Source organism: Prionailurus viverrinus, chromosome B4 (assembly GCF_022837055.1).
Source record: "Prionailurus viverrinus isolate Anna chromosome B4, UM_Priviv_1.0, whole genome shotgun sequence".
Classification (NCBI taxonomy): domain Eukaryota; kingdom Metazoa; phylum Chordata; class Mammalia; order Carnivora; family Felidae; genus Prionailurus; species Prionailurus viverrinus.
In genome coordinates this window covers 70072134-70090946 of record NC_062567.1, presented here as the reverse complement: position 1 = coordinate 70090946, position 18813 = coordinate 70072134, and the positions used below count along the sequence as shown (strand labels likewise).

The following is an 18813-nucleotide window of genomic DNA, read 5'->3' as shown; positions in this document are numbered from 1 at the left end:
CCGGCGCCGGGCCGCCCGCCCGCCCGAGCCCCGCGCCCGCCGCGCGCACGCGAGCCACCAGGCCAAAAACAGCCCCGCCGCCGTCCGCCTCCGTGCCACCGGCTGCGAGCGAAAAGAACGCCTTTTGCCCCCGCGGGCCACCCCCCCAGCCCCGAGCGCCCACTCCGGGGTCAAAGGAGACTTTTTGGAAGAGGCCAGCGAGAGGGAAATACAAATTAAAACTTCCACTCACCTTCGCGAATCCGCCTAAAGTAGTGACTCTGGTGTAGAGACCGTGAAGATCCAGCTCCTTCCCACCCACCGCAGGGATTTTTTTAAAAGGCGACCTGCGGGAGAGAGAAAGCCCCGCACTTGTCAGCCGGGACCCCGCGCCCGGCCCGGGCGGGAGAGCCCCGTTCGCCCCGGCTCGCCCCGGCGCTGCCCCCCCGGTTCTGCTCTCACCCTCTGCTGTGGTGGAACTGCCGCAGCTCGTCCAGGAAAGCGAGTCCCTTTCTCCGCTCGTCCGGAGGCGCCTTCCCCGTCGAGTTTGCCATTATTTTTTCAAAGGAGGTTTTAAAAAAACCCAGATCGGTGTTTTAAAAGCGCCCCCCGCTCCCTGCGCTTCCTACCAGAGCCCGGAGCCCATTCCTCGGCCGGCGGCGGCGGGGCTCAGTCATGGGCCGGCGGTGGCGGCGGCGGCGGCGGCGGCGGCGGCGGCGGCGCAGGGAGGGAGGGAGGGAGGGGGAGGAGGAGGAGGAGGAGGGGAAGGAGGGAGCAGGAGGCCAGGGGGAGAGGAGGGAAGGAGGGAGGGGAATTTCTAAAAAAGTTTAAAGAAATCGGAGCGAAACTAGAGGGGCAGGCGACTGCCGGATCCGCGCGAAGCCGCGGGGCGAGCGCGGCCCCCACCCCTTCCTTCCCTCCCTCCCCGCGGCCCGGCTCTCGCCCGCCTCTCAGCGCCGCCGGCCCAGGCGGCTCGGCCTGGGGACGCGATTCAACATGGTGCTGCTGCCGGGGGCGCGCGAGCGGGCGAGGGGAAAGGCGAGCCGACGGTGAGGGGCCGGGGCGGCCGGAGGCCGGGAGTTTCGGCGGCCGCGGCGGCGGCGGGGCTGGGGCAGGCGGGGCTGGGGGTGGGGAGGGGGAGGTCTGTGTGGTGGTTTGTGGAAAGAGGGGTGACAGCGTGTATTCCGGCCGCAGCTCCGCGGGGCCCTCGCACACATTCACGCGCGGCCTCCGCCGCGGCGGCTGGGGCGTCCCCGGGCAGAAAGCACCGGCGGCAGCCGAGCCGCTGCGCGCCGCCCGCCCGCTTCCTTCCCCGCCAGCCTCCCTCTCTGCCGCCGCCAGCGCCGCCGCCACGGCCGGGCAGCCAGCGCCGCACAGCGACCCCCGAGGGCCGGCCGCGGCACTGCGCCTGGCTCCACACCGCCCCGGCAGCTCCTCGCGGGGAACAATAGACTCGGCTCGCCGGGCTTAGGGTTCATCTGCAATGTGCCGCACATTTCACACGCACACAAAGCCGGCGGAAAGGGGGGCGGCGCGGGGAAACGGCCACTACCGGTTGTTCCAGGGTTAGGGGTGGAGGCGATGTTCGCGTCCCCGGCCCGGCTGTTGGAAGGGCCGCCTCTGAGTCCCTGCCAGCCCGACACAACCGGTCTGGCGCTCGGGAGGGAAGGGAAGCTCCGAGGGGCAGCTCCTCACGCTACGCATCATTCACAGATCGGAATAAAGTCATATTTGTTACCTTTTTTTTTTTTCCCCAAGGTCTAAAGGAATCGGCTTTTCTGAGCCTTGTGCTAGTATTTTGGGGCCTGATTAGCACATTTTCCATGAATTATCCACAAACTAACTTTAGCAAACTGTAAATTAAATACAATGTGAACTGTCTGTCCTAGTTCTGTGGAAATATAGTAATGCTCTTAATTCATCTTGCCTTTGGTTTCACATATCAAACTAGATTATTTTATGCTGAGTTATGCAAACAGTAATTAAACTGGTTGGGAACCAATTCTTTGAACCTTAACAATAATTAACGTTTATATTTTTACATTAAGATATCTTAAAGGTAGAAGCGCTTAAATAGTGAATAATGCCTTGTTTTTCCTTGCTTTCTCTCAAATGTCTTAAATGCCATCCCCGTGGAAAATATTTTGAAGGTTAATAAAGCTGCTTAAAGGGAGACTAATCTCAACAAATACTCCCACCTAAGTTTGCATTTACAAGGGGTGCTGGAGACGGCCCTTTGCTACAAATGCTAATTAAGCTTCACAGTGTGGGGCGTATCTTTATTCCCATTTTAGTGGTCGCCACTATTAGCAAAGTCATCGACTAACCCAAGGTCACAGGCTTATACAGGTCTGGATGATTATTTCAGGTAGTAGTTCCAATGGGAACATTTATTTGCTGGTGAAAAAAAAATTATGTAATGTAGTCCAGCATGCTTCCGGTGCTCACTCTAGGAAACGGATTTATTTCCCAAGTAAAGTTTGTCTCTTAAATGGGGTTGGAATGAGACTGTGGCTAGGAAGTTCCTGACACCCAAGGGCCAGTGAGTGTCTGAGACGGAAGCCAGTGAAAGGCGGAGACCCAGCTGGGGGAGTGGAGAAGCTGGGCCGGGGCCGGAGGCAAGAAGCGGGGGGTGGGGTAGGAGGGAGACCAGGTCATCTGTCCCTTCCCCCACCGGTCCTCTTAGGGGTGGTGGAGATGTGGGCCGCAGAGCTGCGAGGCCGGCGCTGTGCGGATTCCCTAAACGCCGCACTTGCGCACAGCCCCTTACGTAACTGTCAGCGCCGGGGATTCCCTAGAGGGGGTCATTCTATTCAACCATTACACACACCCCGGGCTGCTGCCGCCGCGCCGCCGCCGCCTCACAAAATGGCGGCGCCCATAGAGGAGACAGCGGCCGCCTCCTCGGCCCCATTTTGTGGGAGGCGAGAGATCTGTCAACATGGAATACCTCTGCTGAGGATGCATCCGAGTTTGGAGATCCTGTTGAAGAGATGGAGCCGAGGGGAATCTCGTTCAACGGAAAATGTCAACGACTTCTAGCACCTCCACGCTTTTTAAAAAAAATTATTATTTTCATTTTCTCGAAGGAAGCGCCAGAAGCCGCCGGGGTAATTGTAACTAAGGGGAGAAGGGAAAGCTGCGGCGTCTCGGTCGCTTTGGTTGCTCTTCCGCGCTCCCGGCAGCTGACCGCGATTTCGCGGAGGGTCGCCTGAGCCGCCCGTCCCGCTCCGAGGGGACGGGGACAGGGCGACGTGGAACGACAGCGGCGGCCTTAGTAGCGCCACTTGTGCAGCGAGACTTTTCGGTAGTTTTTAAATGCCAGAGTCCACAGCACCGTCGGTACCCCTCGTCAGAGTCGTGGGCTTTGGGAACCTCGGACGCCTTTGCTCCGGGAACTCGCGGTCGGCCGGGAGCAGGGAAGCCGGGTTGCGGGGAGCGGGCCGCACTCGGGGATTCGGGCCGCCCTGGCCCACCGGGTGGTCGCGATCCGGACCCGGGTCCTGGATGCTGCTGGTGGGGCAGGAGTGAGAACGAGGGCATGTACACTGAAATTTAGGTCGTCCGAGTCGGGATCTAGGGTTGTATGTTGATAATGTCTCCGGTCAGACGTCAGAACATCTTTTCTAGCATCCCACTCTGCAGTGGGCATATCGGTCTCATTTCATATCAAAGGGCAGAGTGGAGAAATGGCATTTATTTTTATTTTTGAAGGGGAGGTTGCCACTTTTAAAGCACTGCTTGCTGTTAATGTGTGTTTATGTGTATACACACCTGCATATACAATAGTGTGCTTTGCTTTTAAGTACGAGTATCGAAGGGCAAAGACCTGGAGTGGGAATCTAACGTTTTCATGCCCTTAAAAAAAATTAAGATGTAATGTGTAACTGAAGAGTTGACTTTGAAAAAAAAAAATCTTTCTCTGAAAAGAACCCATCATATTCAAAATGGACTCCTAAAGTATATCTGATGGGTAGAATATAAATTCATAACATTTTGGATATACTCTAGTCAAAGAAAAAAAACCCATAAAATTTGATGTTTCACAGATTACTACACGATTCAACTTCCCCAAGACCAGAAAAATGTAAGGCAAAAGTAAGCTATTGAGGGTATTCGCTTGTAAGAGGAATGCTTACATGGTTTAAGGGAAGGGGAGGAGGTTCACTGATGAAACTTAAATGTGCATTATACAAGTAATTTATTTACAAAAAAAAAAAATTATTTTACAGTTGCAGCAATCATTTGTATTTGCATGACTTTTTCTTTTTTTGTAGGTGTTTTGGCAGTGTTGATTTTGACCCTCATATTTCCTCTCTAGGGCAAAGCTGCATTTTTCTGCAGGCTACGTCTCAATCACTAAGTTCCATGCCCTGCCGCACCCGAATGCTAGTTCTGGTGTGTGCATTACCAAGATACAGTTTCGGATCCTGTGTGTTCCTACTGATGTTCTTTATATTTAATAAATTTAGTGACCACTAACCAGTCTGTATCTCTTGCAAGAATACCCACCGTATCTTAGCACCCAAGTACCCAGAGTATTTTTTTATGGGATTGTACTAACAGGAACCCTAGAGAATGGTATTACGCTTCTTTGTACCATACTGCATTTCCTATAGTGGGCAGCATAGAGCAGGTGGATCCTGGAAGAAAATGATAGAGGAGTGCAACAGTTTTACAATATTCTTTAATATTCTCTAATTTGATGATGTAAATAAAAATAATTCATAGTTTTCAAGCATCAATAGAAATCATTCCTATAAAAAGTACCAGTGACAGTGGAAATTGTTGAAACTCAATTTGTATAGTTTACTGTTCTGATGAGAAATGTTGACAAAGCCTTTTTGATGTGAAAAAATGCAAAAAGTGTGGTTTTTAATTGTAACTGCAAACCCTACACATCATAATTACAAGTTTGTTATTTTATATGCACCTCTGATCCTTATAATCAGTTTTAATATTATATAAAACTTAGAAAACTAAACCAAATTTCAAATCAAGCATGTCAGGTTATAAAATTACAACAGCTGAACTACCTTAATTGAGGAATTGGTACATCGATTCACTGGAGACATTTTTGGATTTTAAGTTACTCTATGGTTTAAAAGAATTGGTTGAACAAGGCAGTTGAACTTAAAAGTTTTATGTCTTTAAAGATGATCTTAAGAGGAAAGGAATTGTTGGTAAGATAAGAGAATGCTTTCACCTTTTGCTGCTCTTGCCCGTGTCTACTGCTGTACTTTTTTATGTGGGCTAACTTGTCTTGTTTGAACCTTTGATTATAATATCAAATCATAGATAAGGTCTTTCTTCATGATAGCGACTCTTAAGGATTACTTGTAACTACGCTTTTAAAAAGTGAGGACATAGTTTATTCTACTGCAGGTTAAGGTTTTAAGTAGATATTCTGAATTTGCAGTGGACAGACTTTTGAATGGTTTGTTCCTAAAGGGTCTGATAAGTTTTGGGATATTTCTTTGTTGTAATTTCTTTTCAATAGATATTAAAGACTATGCTTTGTACATAAATCCAGTGTAGTAAGACTTAATAATTTAAAAAACTATATTTTAGCCAATTATAGTGTTCTTTTGAGAAGCATCCCCAAATGTGCTTTTCACAGGGAGCTGTTCTCATTAGGTCAGTTACCTAATCTTGAATTTTTTTAATTGTTACGGGTTTAAGGTGCTACATTTGTGCATTGTTATTTATTTCATCTAATTTGGTCACTAAAAAAGAACAGTAGGCCCCAAACTAACTGTGCTCTTTATAAAGTACCACAGTTTTTACTAGTTTAATGGTTTGTTTATAGTATTTTAAAAGTTATGAAAACTAGGAGAGCATAAATACTAAACCAAGGAAATAATTATTTTTTTATCAATGCAGTTTACTAAGTCACTGAATAAATACTTACTGAATGCCTACATTGGGCAAAATGGGAGAGGGCGAGAGAAATTGACTTGGCCCTCAAGGAAATTATACTCCAGTATACTAGATTTTTCTTAACTGCTAGCTTTAGAAGATTATAACAAAATATTCAGACCATAGAGTTCTTAATTTTTAACACTTAAGCAGGATGTTTAGCATAGAGTTAAATTCAAAATTCTACTTAGAATAGAGACATTTAAATATAATTACATACAAAATTATATTACTGTTAGGATCAGTGTAGTATTACTGTTATTCAAAGTGCTGTAAAAATATTAATAGCAGCATTTAAATCACATCCTTTGAAAACTCAGATCCACAAAAAATATGATTCCAGTAATTAACTTTTTAATTATGGGAAAAGCAAGGGAGTGTAAAAAATATACTACTGAGCAAACGAACAGGAATTGTTTTAATGAAATTTGATTTTCTGTTTCAATTTTTTGGTACATTGACTCTTCTGACATTGCACTTTGCTATTAATTTAAAAAAATTAAACTCCAAAGACACATTAATTCTGTATTTAATGCAAATTTAATTCTTGACTAGCTGTAAAGCTTAAAGAGTTGGCAGTCTTGTTGGTGAAACAATAAAATAGGAATTAGGCTGAAATGCAAAACTATGTAATAATTAGGTTTCATAAATACATATATAGGTTTTCCTCTATAGCTATATGAATCAGAGAAGTATTGACTTAATAATAATTTATTTAGTTTTTGTTTTTCTCTGAAAACATACCACAAACTGCATGTCAAAATTGAAAGTCAACCAGAGCCAGTGTAAATTGTTGAGGCTTATTGCCATCCATTAAGGGAAATTCTAACCAAAGGTTTAGTGGCAACAATTTTAAAGGTGCCATGGTTCTTTGACATAATTTGTGGTATGTAGAACTCAATTAAAAACATTCTAGAATAATCTGTGTGTGATAATGTACATGAGAAATACTATCTGTTCTTTGGGGGCATAAAATACCTGACTTAATATTTACATGTAACTACAATGCTTGCAGGTGTTTTAAACAAAAATGAAAATTTTAAGCGTGTTGCACTACATCTTATAACCAAATTATTAATAACATAATCTCTTATTAATAATACCAATATTAAACAGCCATTAGTCATTATTGCTAGCCTAAATAAGTGTAAGTGTAGGTCCTTTTCTAATGTCTAGTAATTTTAACTGCATTTAAAGATAGATTTCCTCAAGTTTAATCAGGGGTTAAACAATGGTCCTCCTCTTCTGGAAACTGAAAAGAAGCTTCCCTCCCTTTAGCGTATGCAAGAATTTGCTTTCTTCCCACTGAATTAAATCCATCCTTGACATTGCCATTTGCTAACCTCAGTTGTTTTATCTGCTCCATTAAAGTTAGGGCCACCAAAAATAATGATACCAAGACCACAACACCCTGGGTGGGTTTGTGCCTACCACAGATATGCTCCTTCCCACCTTATCCTTGTTCTCAATGTCAGTTTAAGAGACTTTTAGAACATTGCTCTTAGTATTATTTCTAAACTGGATAAGAGAGTTGACTTGTGGTCTATATATGGTGTTCAAAGAATCCACTAACCCTGTGAAACACTGTGTTTGTTCATTCTTATAGGGCGAGGGTCTCAGCAGGCATGGGCATCTTAAAGGGCCCTGTGATACCCAAAAAGCTAAAGTTCTGTTTGCTAAAGACAAGTAGGAAGTTTAAAGCATCACTTCAGAGGCTGCTTTGTATTTTGTGTGTGGGCCTCAAGGGAAAGGCATTTTGAAACTTTAGTTAAGGAATACCTTGTAGTTGATCAGATTATAAGAATTACAGCCAACAAACAAAAATCTGTTTCTAAAGGACGATAGGTTTTTTAAGAAAGTTTTATTAAATGCATTTAACCATTTTTCAATTTGTTCTCTACTGAAAATGTATGGATAAGAAGTTAAATTAATTCAAAATGGGTCCCCAAAATAGTTCTTTAACTTCTTAGGAATGCCTAGGGATATATATGCATTTATTATAATTGCATGCATAGTAGTGCGTGTTTTGTGTTCCTGGGTGACAGTGATCAGAATGTTACCAATGGTGTGGCCAGGTCACACTGCAGTCTTCCTGTTCTCCTTTGTACTTACTTGCTCTGCTCTTCTTTGCTCCCTTTTCTGAGGAATGTCCCTAGAAGTTGGCCCAGACCTTGCTTTTGTGGAGATCTGTCAACAGAGCTTTATCTCCCAGCAGGGTCTTGTAGCTTATCTGTGGGTCCAGTGTATGATAATTAGAACTTAAAGGATACTAGTCAGACTGCAGTTCATCATAACCTTTTTTAAAAATGCTAAACCACTTCAGTCCTAACTGTGCATTTTCTAAATTGTTCAGTGGCTATTAGAAATACATTAATTATTTCTGTGCTCCTTTTTGGATATAGATCCTTATATGCATAATTATTGTTATTTAAAATTTATAATTCCATGCATTGTTTTAGGGGTGGGGGAAGGTTAGCACCCTTCTTGTTTTCCATGTACACTAACATTAAGATTTTGGTGCACTCCCTACTGAACCAAAGGGAAAGGGCATATTTGAGAGAAAACATGTGCTTTTCTCAGACTCCAATAATTAGGCTGATGCACTTGATTTATGTTACACATTGAGTTCATTCTTAAGGTAAACATTTTACAGTATGCCTCCTGGCTCACAAATCAGTTCTTTTTCTTCTAAACATTCCTCTGTCTTGCTAATAAAATCCAATTTCCGGAATCATACTTGCTAAGCAAATGTGTGTAATACCATAAATTTATCTGAATCATTTATTATTTAAAGAATAGTGTATAAGAATTTAAACAGAAGTCATTGATCAGTGAAAGTGACAGAAAAGAAGCAAAATAAAAATGGAATTATGGTAGAATAAACTAAAAGGCCTTACTTTAGGGAATTATTGGGAAAACTGAGCTCAGATATGAGGTCTGGGGCTTTGTAGGCAATACTTTATCTTAAATTAGAATCTGTAGGAATCCCCTTATCACTTAGACTTTTTTTGCCAGTGTGCATTGCTTGTTTAGTAACCAGGTAAGAACATTTGAAATACAACTTATATAACATATTTATAACTATTACTGCTACATATGGACTAACATTTTTAGGCTCATTGCTATCCCTTGTAAAAATTTTTAATGGCTAAGTGCCCTATAAAAGGCTACCTGCCTGTGTAAATAGGTCTTAGCTCTCAGTCTGGTACAGCTTGGCAAATTCTTTTTGACATAGCTTGAGTTGCCAGGAATGTAGGGGCATCATTCCTTGCCCATGAACATACATCCTCTTTGCTGGTGAAGGTGAAATCTGAGCCAGAGGATTCTGTAGGACCTAGTACAGTGGCCATCCTCTCAGTGAGCACATTTAGGGAAGCAGTCTTATTGCTCTCTTATCTTAATAATTTGTTATCTTTCTGAGATTGTGTATAACCTCACTTGGAATGTTATTTCCCTGAACCATTGTGCTTCACAGATGTTGTGACCATTTCCCCTTGGGAAATATCAAGCCAGGCCAAATATGTATGACCATGAGTGTGCATGAACTTGACAAATGAAATCGGTATCTTTAAAATTATCATACTCTTTTTCTTAAAGTCACAATTTAAAGCTGGAGGCTTCACTCAAAGTGTCCGGTAGCATATTTGTCCGTTTGTTTGTTTAAAGAACAGCAACACACTTATATTTAATTTGTTTTCATGAGACAGCTACTTTTTTTCTTCTCTTTTTCTTTCTTTCTTTTTAGTGTAGTCCACACAATGTTACATTAGTTTCAGGTGTACAACTTAGTGATTTGATAATTTTGTACATTACACTCTGTTTACCACAACAGGCAGCATTTTTTCTGTAGCCCGGAATAAGCTGTGTAAGAATTAAAGGACACCCTCTGCTGAATGTAAGGCAGGTACCTCCATTATTTTCCCACAAATTTTATCATGATAAACCAGTGCCATATTCAGAACTTTAAAGGAGGTTTTTACTTCTCGGTATCCAAACATTGCACACATTATTCAGGTAAAAGACACTGGTATCATAAGAGTTCCTCCCTTAATGTTTTTGCGGTAATTGAGAACAAACCCTGTATTTAAGGGATGTATTGTTACTGTATCTTTTGAGTTTCCACAGCCAAAAATATAAGAGCAATAACTAGGTACAGGTCTATTATTTTTAGAAAAATTAGTTTTATTCAGTCATCGATAAGAGACACTCCCCACCTTATAATTGAGACTCAGTAAACCACAAAGTTCAAGAAGGGTTGTGTAGCAAGTTGCAACTCTTCCAGTGTTTTCATGGTGTTATGCACTTGTCATTCTAGTGGTGGTCATTTGCCAGTCTTCTTTGATGGAAGAGAGACTGGCTATCCAGTTTTCTCTATGTTGACTGACAGGTCTCAAGTAAGAATTTATTTTCCATGAAGAAAAGTAAATAAATGGAAAGATTTTCAGAACAGTAAATCTTACCTGAATGTTCCATAATCTCTGGACCCCGTTCAGAAGTGACCAAGACAAACCTCAAAACATAAAAGCAAAAGTCGGGCTATACTGCAGGGGACAGATTCTAATCTAATTAAGAACCATCAGGGGCGCCTGGGTGGCGCAGTCGGTTAAGCGTCCGACTTCAGCCAGGTCACGATCTCACGGTCCGTGAGTTCGAGCCCCGCGTCAGGCTCTGGGCTGATGGCTCGGAGCCTGGAGCCTGTTTCCGATTCTGTGTCACCCTCTCTCTCTGCCCCTCCCCCGTTCATGCTCTGTCTCTCTCTGTCCCAAAAATAAATAAAAACGTTGAAAAAAAAAAATTTAAAAAAAGAACCATCAAATGAAGTCAGAGGCAAAACCTTGCTATTGACAGGCAAGTTAAATGATGCTGGCTCCTGGAGATTTTAGTTACTTCATGGTGGATTCTCTTGGTCTGGAAGGTTTTTTAGACATATCTGAAACATGAGATTGAATTTTCCTGACCAGAAAGCCAGTGTTAGGACAGAAGGTCCATCAGCTATCTAGATAGACCCCGGTGCTACCAAGAGTTATCTCTGATCTGTTCCTGCTAGTCCAGTGCTTCAAGTGGGACGTGTCCAAGAAACTTTCTTCTACACATTGTTTCTGTAAGAAACTAAAAGTTAATGATAAATCTTTTGACGGGTGAGATAATCATCTTAAACATAAAACATAGACCCAAGACACAAGAGCTTTGAATCTGACAAGTAGTCAGGAATACTACTGATTTAACAAGTCATACTTGACAAGTAATACTACTTACTTAACAAGGCCGCCTTAGGTGAAGGTCAAGCTATATCTTGGAACCTAGGAACCTAGATGGAGACAAGGTAGTGGATACCTGGAAATCTCATAGGCCATTAATATTTTAGGAATTTAAAAAGAATCCAGTCTGGTTGCCGAAAATTTTTTAAAAGTGGCCATTGTGCCTGGCCACTTCGATTGTTTCTTTAGAATCCTATGTGGATGTTATACTGCCCTTAGTGTTTCTAGATGGAGGTGCAACGGTTTTGAATAATCAGTAGGACTTGATAAGCTTCTTTTTACAATCTATCTGAAAAAGTATATTTCCTGATTATTACTAGACAAAATGATATTGATGAGCTTTAGCAATAAAGACTTGCCAACAGTTGTTAGGTCAGCTCTTGCATACGAGTATGTTCCTATCTATCCTTCAAAGGTACACATAATCACTGGAACATATTCTTGTGGACAACACAAATAATATTGACCTGAATATTTGCTGTGGACTCCTTAGGGGGATGATTTTATTTAGTTTGCAGCCTCATCTTGAAAAACAGTAACATCTGAATGAGTTAGCAGAGGAAACCAGTTGGTTAATAAAGATAAGAGCAGCGATGCCTGTGAACAAGAGGTCACCGCAGCCTTAGGTTAGTAAGAATAACAACATTTTGTAATAGCCACAGCTTGAGACTATAAGGACTACTGGATATTTTAGTTCCTCCAAAAGTGAGGAATTATTATTATTATAGTTATCTAAAAGAACTACCCAAAAGCTTCCAGAGAATCAATCAGTTGTGACATTTGAGAAATAAAAATGTAATCTCAGGTAAGAAAAGCACTTTCTGCCATCTAGGAAGAATATGGAGATAGGAAGGATTTTTACTACTTTGTGTTAAAAATAGACTGCATATGCAGAGGCTAATTTATGTTTTTCTTTGAGCTATCATTTCCCTGTTCAGATACTTATGCTTAAGTATCTGTTTTGGTCATAGCACCATTTATTTAAATAAGATGAGTTGGTGAAAACTCTTTCTTTAAATAAGAAATCATACATAATCAAAAAGATGTGTATGTGACCATTTATTTGAAAGAGATGTGCCGATGATTTTGTTCTCAAAACAAATTTGCAAACTTTCAGAAATCAAAATGTCATTTTAGGTGTTATTAACAAGGCTACAAATTACTAAGTCAGACAACCAATCTGAATTACAGCCTACTAAAGTTATGCTATTTTCACTGAGCATAGCAGCACTGAAGTACCAAGTGTTTAACAGGACCACTTTAAAAAAAATCATATTTGCAAAGTCAGTTCTATGATATAGTATAGAATTTTATCTATTTTCCCACAGCTATGGGGAAGAGGGTACATTTTCCCCATTTAAGCTTCCTAAATTCTTTTCAAACCAGCATTTAGAAGTGCCTAAATACTAGGATTCCATTAGTTAGCACCAAGAGAGAAGAACAGGTACAAACTTAAAATTCAGGAAAGGGCAGAAAGATAATGAATGTTAGTACATGGAATATGGACCATGTAATGTCTTGCCTGTACATGTAAAACCGTAAGTAAAATTTGTCACAGATTAAGATAATGTTTATTTGAAAGAATCTAAACAGCATATTCACATAAGGTAGCTGTTAGTAAAAGGCTTATATATTTAAATTACGTATTATTAAAACTTTATGAATATTTTTAGTCTTTATAAAACATAGTTTACAGTTACAGATAGTTTTCCATGGCTTGGGAAAGCTATTTGTTATTTTCTTCCTATCCCTTAACCCATCCATGAAATTATTTTTATAATTCCCAAGAATTTGTAACCAGAGGCTCTGTCTTTCACATATTTTCTGAAAATGTGAAAAGTGTTAAAAATTTGTGTTTTCAGTGCCTTAGGAAATCTATAGGAATACACTTTTTTAAAACTCTACACAAATCAGCATTTTTCAAAGTGTGCCATGATCTACTTCTAGGTGTTAGGTGAAAAAAAAAAAAGTTACATAATTTTGGGAAGTACCAAGTTAAGCAAAATTAAAATTCTTTTCTGTAAGACTTCACAAGGACTTTAAGATCCCATTGGGTATTTCCTATTTTCCAAATATCCCTGGCCTCCTGATACAGTTGATGTTCTATCAAAAATACTGAAAAGTGATCCAAACGCTAAAAATTGAACACAAATGTTGAAATCAAAAGATGCTGATTCTGTGCTTGAGTGTGAGCTCCTTGAGGGCAAAGACTGCTCTTTATTCTTTGTAATCCATATTGCATAGTACATATTATTGAATAAATTAATATAGGCCTAATAACTCTGGAACGTCCATTTTTAAAGTCAATCCTAATTAAGTTTTTGATTTGCTAAAGTTAGTGATACAAAATAACTTGCTTATTTTCTTGTCTGTTATTTTTTTCTTCTCCATACCTGGAACAACTAGAATATTTTTTCAGTGGTCTATTTTATAGTTTTATATTTAGGATGGTGACCAGGTATTTTTATTTCTGTTAAGGAGATGTAGACCGGGGCGCCTGGGTGGCTCAGTCGGTTGGGCACCCGACTTCGGCTCAGGTCATGATCTTGCGATCCATGGGTTCGAGCCCCGTGTCGGGCTCTGTGCTGACAGCTCAGAGCCTGGAGCCTGTTTCAGATTCTGTGTCTCCCTCTTTCTCTGACCCTCCCTGTTCATGCTCTCTCTCTGTCTCAAAAATAAATAAATGTTAAAAAAAAAAATTAAAAAAAAGAGATGTAGACCTAACCACATAAAAGATCTGTTCATAAACCATGAAGCACTTCAAAATTGCTAGGTACAGAAATCAGAATATTTACTGGCACCTACATTTCATATCACCCTAACATTTACTCCTCTGGGAATCTGAAAATTTTCTTATATCCTTCTTTACTCTTGCTCCTACCTCCCAAGAAGACAATTGGTCTGTTTGTGTCCCCATTCCATTCTGGAGTCCAAATAATTTACCATAATTCATGGAATCCCCTGATCCATTTCTTGTTGCCTCATTAAAGATCTTCTGGTGTTTTCCCATAAATTTGCTGCCTCACCAACCAGAGGTTCCTTGAGGTCTTGAGGATTTTTTGGGTATGCTAAAGAGTAGTAAGTATACCTACTCCAAAATGAAGGGACTTCATTGCTATGCTAGGTGTAATAGGCCCTCACTCTGAAGGGAGGACATTTGGGAGCATCTCAGTTACAAAGCATAATGCATATTTATAGGGAGTCTAGTGAACTTTGCCACCTTTTCTATTAGAGAAAAGGAAAATTGGGGTGTTCCTTGGAGATTTAGGGGCCTTTAAGGTACTCAAAGAGTTTTGCAGATTTCAGCTGGAGATATAATTGATATTAAAGACCATAGCCATAAAATATATAGTGTCAGGAGCAAATGGGAAAAGGAAAAACATGCACAAATTCTTACATTAAAAAAGAAGAAAATGAGAAAGAATACAACTATCTAATCATTAAATCAGTTTCAAAATAGACACATTTGGAATGCCAGGCAAAACATAGGTTTTCTTAATTGGATTATGATTTTTAAAGGACCCTTATTAGGTTGTGTGAAAGTCATATTTTGATGATTTAGGTATCTTTTTTTACAGAACCTTGTAAGAATTTCCTGTGTAAGGGAGAACTTTTAACAAGGGCTATTTGATAAAGAAAAATGTTTCTGATGAAAATTACAAGATGTCTTGCCTTGATTGCCTTTTAAAATAAGAACTTTTCATGGACTAGCTTAAGTGAATCTGTCTTATCGTGTAAATAACAGGAGAGCTCCCTAACACCCCTTAGAAACAGATGTTTCGCTGCTGTTTTTTTCTATCTCCGTTCAAACTACTATTTATGGAAGGCTATCAGCCAGGCAACATGCTAAGACAGGAAGCTGTTTAAAGAAGGTGCAGGGCCTGCCTTAAAGTTTTAGGGTTCATGAGTGATGGGAGGAAAGAGTGGACATAGAAATAATTTGACTATAGTAGATCAAGGAGTATGATGGAGGTGTTGGCCTTGCCTGGAGAAGTCAGGGAGCTTTATAGAATAAGGAATAGTTGAGTGTATCTTATAAGTATGTTCATAGTCGATGGTGGAAAAGGGTAGGCTAGGGTATTCAGAGGCACGAAAATATATGACACATTTTGGGACTGGTGACTAGACCATTGGTGAGCCCATTTCTGGCTTGCTAAGACCAATCTGGGAGAAGCATCTACAATGTTATGGAATTTCAACTTTTTTTCTTAAAGCTATTATTCTCAGCCATTTTTCTTTTGCCACATAAATGATAGATGTATGTATAAGCAAAGATGTGTAAATTCATTCCTAGGCTTTGCCTTTCTTCTGCAGTCATTTCCATCCCATTCAAGCATATAGGAATACAAGAAAGGAAGTTATATTATTACAGGTAATTATAGAGATACAGATTTGACTTTTTAAACCCACGTTTGACTTTTACAATTATTATTTATGCACAACTGATAAAAGTGGTTGTCTTGACTTAAGTTTAGAATAGGAGGTGACTAGTTGTAAAGAATAACTAGTCGCACACTACTATCACAATGTAACAGGAGACTGGAAATGAAGGCTTGGGGATGGATTTGAGAAACCTTGGAGAAGTGCAACTGTGAGGACTATTCCAGGACGCATCCAGTCTCTACATGGGTCAATTTTAGTAATACTGCTTTCACACTCCCCTTCTTCACAAACTTTTTGTCTCTCTTTTCTCTCTCACACACGCACACACTACACATCTATTGCCTCCACACTGCTGTGGTCATCACCTCATCACTACTATTCTCCCATAAAGCAGGACATTTTTTTTTAGCTGCTCTGACATGGGGTCATGCCTCTTTGAAATGGCTGCTTAAAAACACACATTTTAAAGAAAATTAACAACTATGCAACAGATATCCTTGGCCCTCATATTCTTTAGTTTGATCATCTCATCCTTCTCATCATCTGTCATTTAGATGATGAAGTACAACACGAAGTGTGGATGAGTAAGATGGTCTTGTACATATTGGTACTTGGTTATAAACAAAACATTTTAGACATCTTCACAATGTCCCTTGCATCAAAAGGAATACTTCAGAATGTTATGTACTACTGCACTAACATTTTCTTTTCCAAAAAGATGAGTACTGATTTCTTTTTTCTTTTCCTCATTCAGAGGCCCATTTTTCCTCTGGATTCTCCTAATGTCCCTTTTATCCACTTACTCCAGCTCGCTGTTGCCTTTCAAGAGTATAACACCTGAAATTGCCTATTGATCCTTTGTGCAGATATACACCATGCTTTAGTACCAGAGTAAAATGAAGCTTTCTAGTTCTTATATTCTTTTTTTTTAATTTTTTTTAATGTTTATTTATCTTTGAGACAGACAGAGACAGAGTGGGGAAGGGACAGCAAGAGAGAAGGAGACACAGAATCTGAAACAGGCTCCAGGCTCTGAGCTGTCAGCGCAGAACCCAGCACGGCGCTCGAACCCACAAACTGTGAGATCATGACCTGAGCCGAAGTTGGCCGCCCAACTGACTGAGCCACCCAGGCGCCCCTCTAGTTCTTATATTCTTAATGCTAAACAACCTGGCTGGTATTTAGATTTTAATATCTCTTTGATCAGGTGGTTTCAGGCAATAATTTATAATGATTGATAGTTCACAGTTCATCATAAATATAGAGCTAAAAGATCAGCTAATCTTACCTGCACATTTTATAAATGAGAAAATGGAGATCAAGAGCAGTTAAATATTTATTCCTGACAACACAGCAAGTTAGGCCTAGAAAGTCTCTAGATTCTTTGTCAGTGTCTTATGTTTTCTTCCCTTTCCTTTTTCTCTAATTAATTTTGAATTGCGTAATATAGATCTATTTCTCTTGTAAAAATTTAAAATGTTATTGGTTGTTTAAGGGCCTCTTTGCCCTCAGCAACACGGCCTCCTCCCTAGCAGTAACCACTGTTATCACTTTGGTGTATGTTCCGTTAGCACTTTTCTTTGCATTTGCCTATGTAACTATGGTCATCTGTGGGCGTATGTATTCCTCAGTGGTATAGTGTTTTGTTTTGTTTTGTATTTTTGTCATTAGTGAATTTTTCAATGTACCCAGTCATCACGTAAGCATAGTCGGATTATGTTTTACAAATGTGTACCTTCCAGTGCACACAGGGACACAAATCTGCTGCTTATCTGTCCTCTCCCTTAGACTCATTGGATGTTTGTCCATTTATTCATTCAATTAATGCTAAGTGCCCATTACATACCATTTTCAAGAATTTTATATTACACTTGTAAAAGTAAAACATATACAAAGATAACTAATATCAAATAACATGTGCCATTAAAGATGTATAAGAGATTGTTCTGTTTTTTTTTTTTATCTCATTACCTGGAAGACCTGAACAGCATAGGAAAAGAATTTTTAATATAATATAGAAATTCTTTGATGTCATTTGTTATATTCAGTGTTTGTTTAGTGTGAAAGTATTTTGCCCAGACTCCACTTAAATTGACCATAACTGGAATATTAAAGTATTATAACTGATACCTCAACTATTTTTGAATCCATGTAAGCTTAAGGAATAGCTTTAAATTAAAATGTTCGTCTTAACAGCTACTTTTTTTTTTTTTTAATCTACTTCAGAGCCAGGTAGAATTGCAGAAGCTAACTGCAACCAACAGTCATCACAATAAAAACACTGTTACTAAAAACACATACTTGTTTTATTTTTTTTTTAATTTTTTTTTTCAACATTTATTTATTTTTGGGACAGAGAGAGACAGAGCACGAATGGGGGAGGGGCAGAGAGAGAGGGAGACACAGAATCGGAAACAAGCTCCAGGCTCTGAGCCATCAGCCCAGAGCCTGACGCGGGGCTCGAACTCACGGACCGCGAGATCGTGACCTGGCTGAAGTCGGACGCTTAACCGACTGCGCCACCCAGGCGCCCCAACACATACTTGTTTTAGAATTGCATCCGACATGAGCAATGGTGAGAAACCAAAACTTTGAGTGTTGATTGATTTGAAAGCACTCTCACTACCCCCATTCAGTTATGGCATCCGGATATCTGAGCAGAGGAAATCCTGGATCTTGTGACTTCTCATAAAGGATAGAATCTAGATTCAGATCTAACCATGTGCACACAGTACCTACTTGTGCCAGACACATTCGTGAATGAGGTTTCATTCAGTCACTCATAGATGATTGAATCAGCTCTAAAAAGTTAAAATGGCTTTACTTGAAATGAGATTAATGTTCCCTGAGATCCAGAATGATAAAGTAATTATTTTTCCAGCACGGTTGTTTATTACAATTGAAAGGAAAGGAAATGTTATGAAACATTTTCCTCATATGGTCCTTGTGTAAAGTGAACAAATTTATCTCTTTCGATATGATCAAATCCTAAAGCTTAAATGCTTTCTTTTGTAATTATTATAATTTATAATAATTTTAATAGTAAATATTTAAGAATTGTCCAAAAGTATAATAAGGATTCTGGATCTTACTAACTCTAGTACTAGTTCATTTTGAAATATTGAGTGAGCAATTTCAGAATTCTAACCTTACTTCTCTTTTGAATAGGGCAAAGACTTTCTGCTGAATATAGTAGATTAAATTATCTGAGAATGCTAGCTATAAGATAGTGTATAAGTTTGAAGTAATAACTGTATATCCTGGAAGGAAGTGG

The 18813-nt window shown here is 40.2% G+C and overlaps 2 protein-coding genes across 5 annotated transcripts in view; one reads left to right on the top strand and one right to left on the bottom strand.

Annotated features, from left to right (window-relative positions):
• ARID2 (AT-rich interaction domain 2) overlaps positions 1 to 666 on the bottom strand; it is a 180767-nt gene extending 180101 nt beyond the window's left edge. For all 4 annotated transcript variants that reach the window (XR_007154154.1, XR_007154153.1, XM_047868003.1 and 1 more), the window contains exons 1-2: positions 442 to 666; positions 233 to 326 (exon numbers count right to left, since the gene is read on the bottom strand). Coding sequence is in view for 2 of the 4 variants with exons in the window: in XM_047868003.1 (XP_047723959.1) it covers positions 233 to 326; positions 442 to 533 (186 nt within the window). In the remaining 2 variants the exon portion in view is untranslated. The remainder of the gene's footprint in view (positions 1 to 232; positions 327 to 441) is intronic.
• Positions 655 to 10472, top strand: LOC125170600 (atherin). Its single transcript, XM_047867288.1, has 3 exons — positions 655 to 665; positions 833 to 1028; positions 1174 to 10472. The coding sequence occupies exons 1-3, from the start codon at positions 655 to 657 to the stop codon at positions 1741 to 1743; spliced, it is 777 nt and encodes a 258-aa protein (XP_047723244.1). The 3' UTR covers positions 1744 to 10472.
• The last annotated feature ends 8341 nt before the right edge of the window (positions 10473 to 18813 follow it).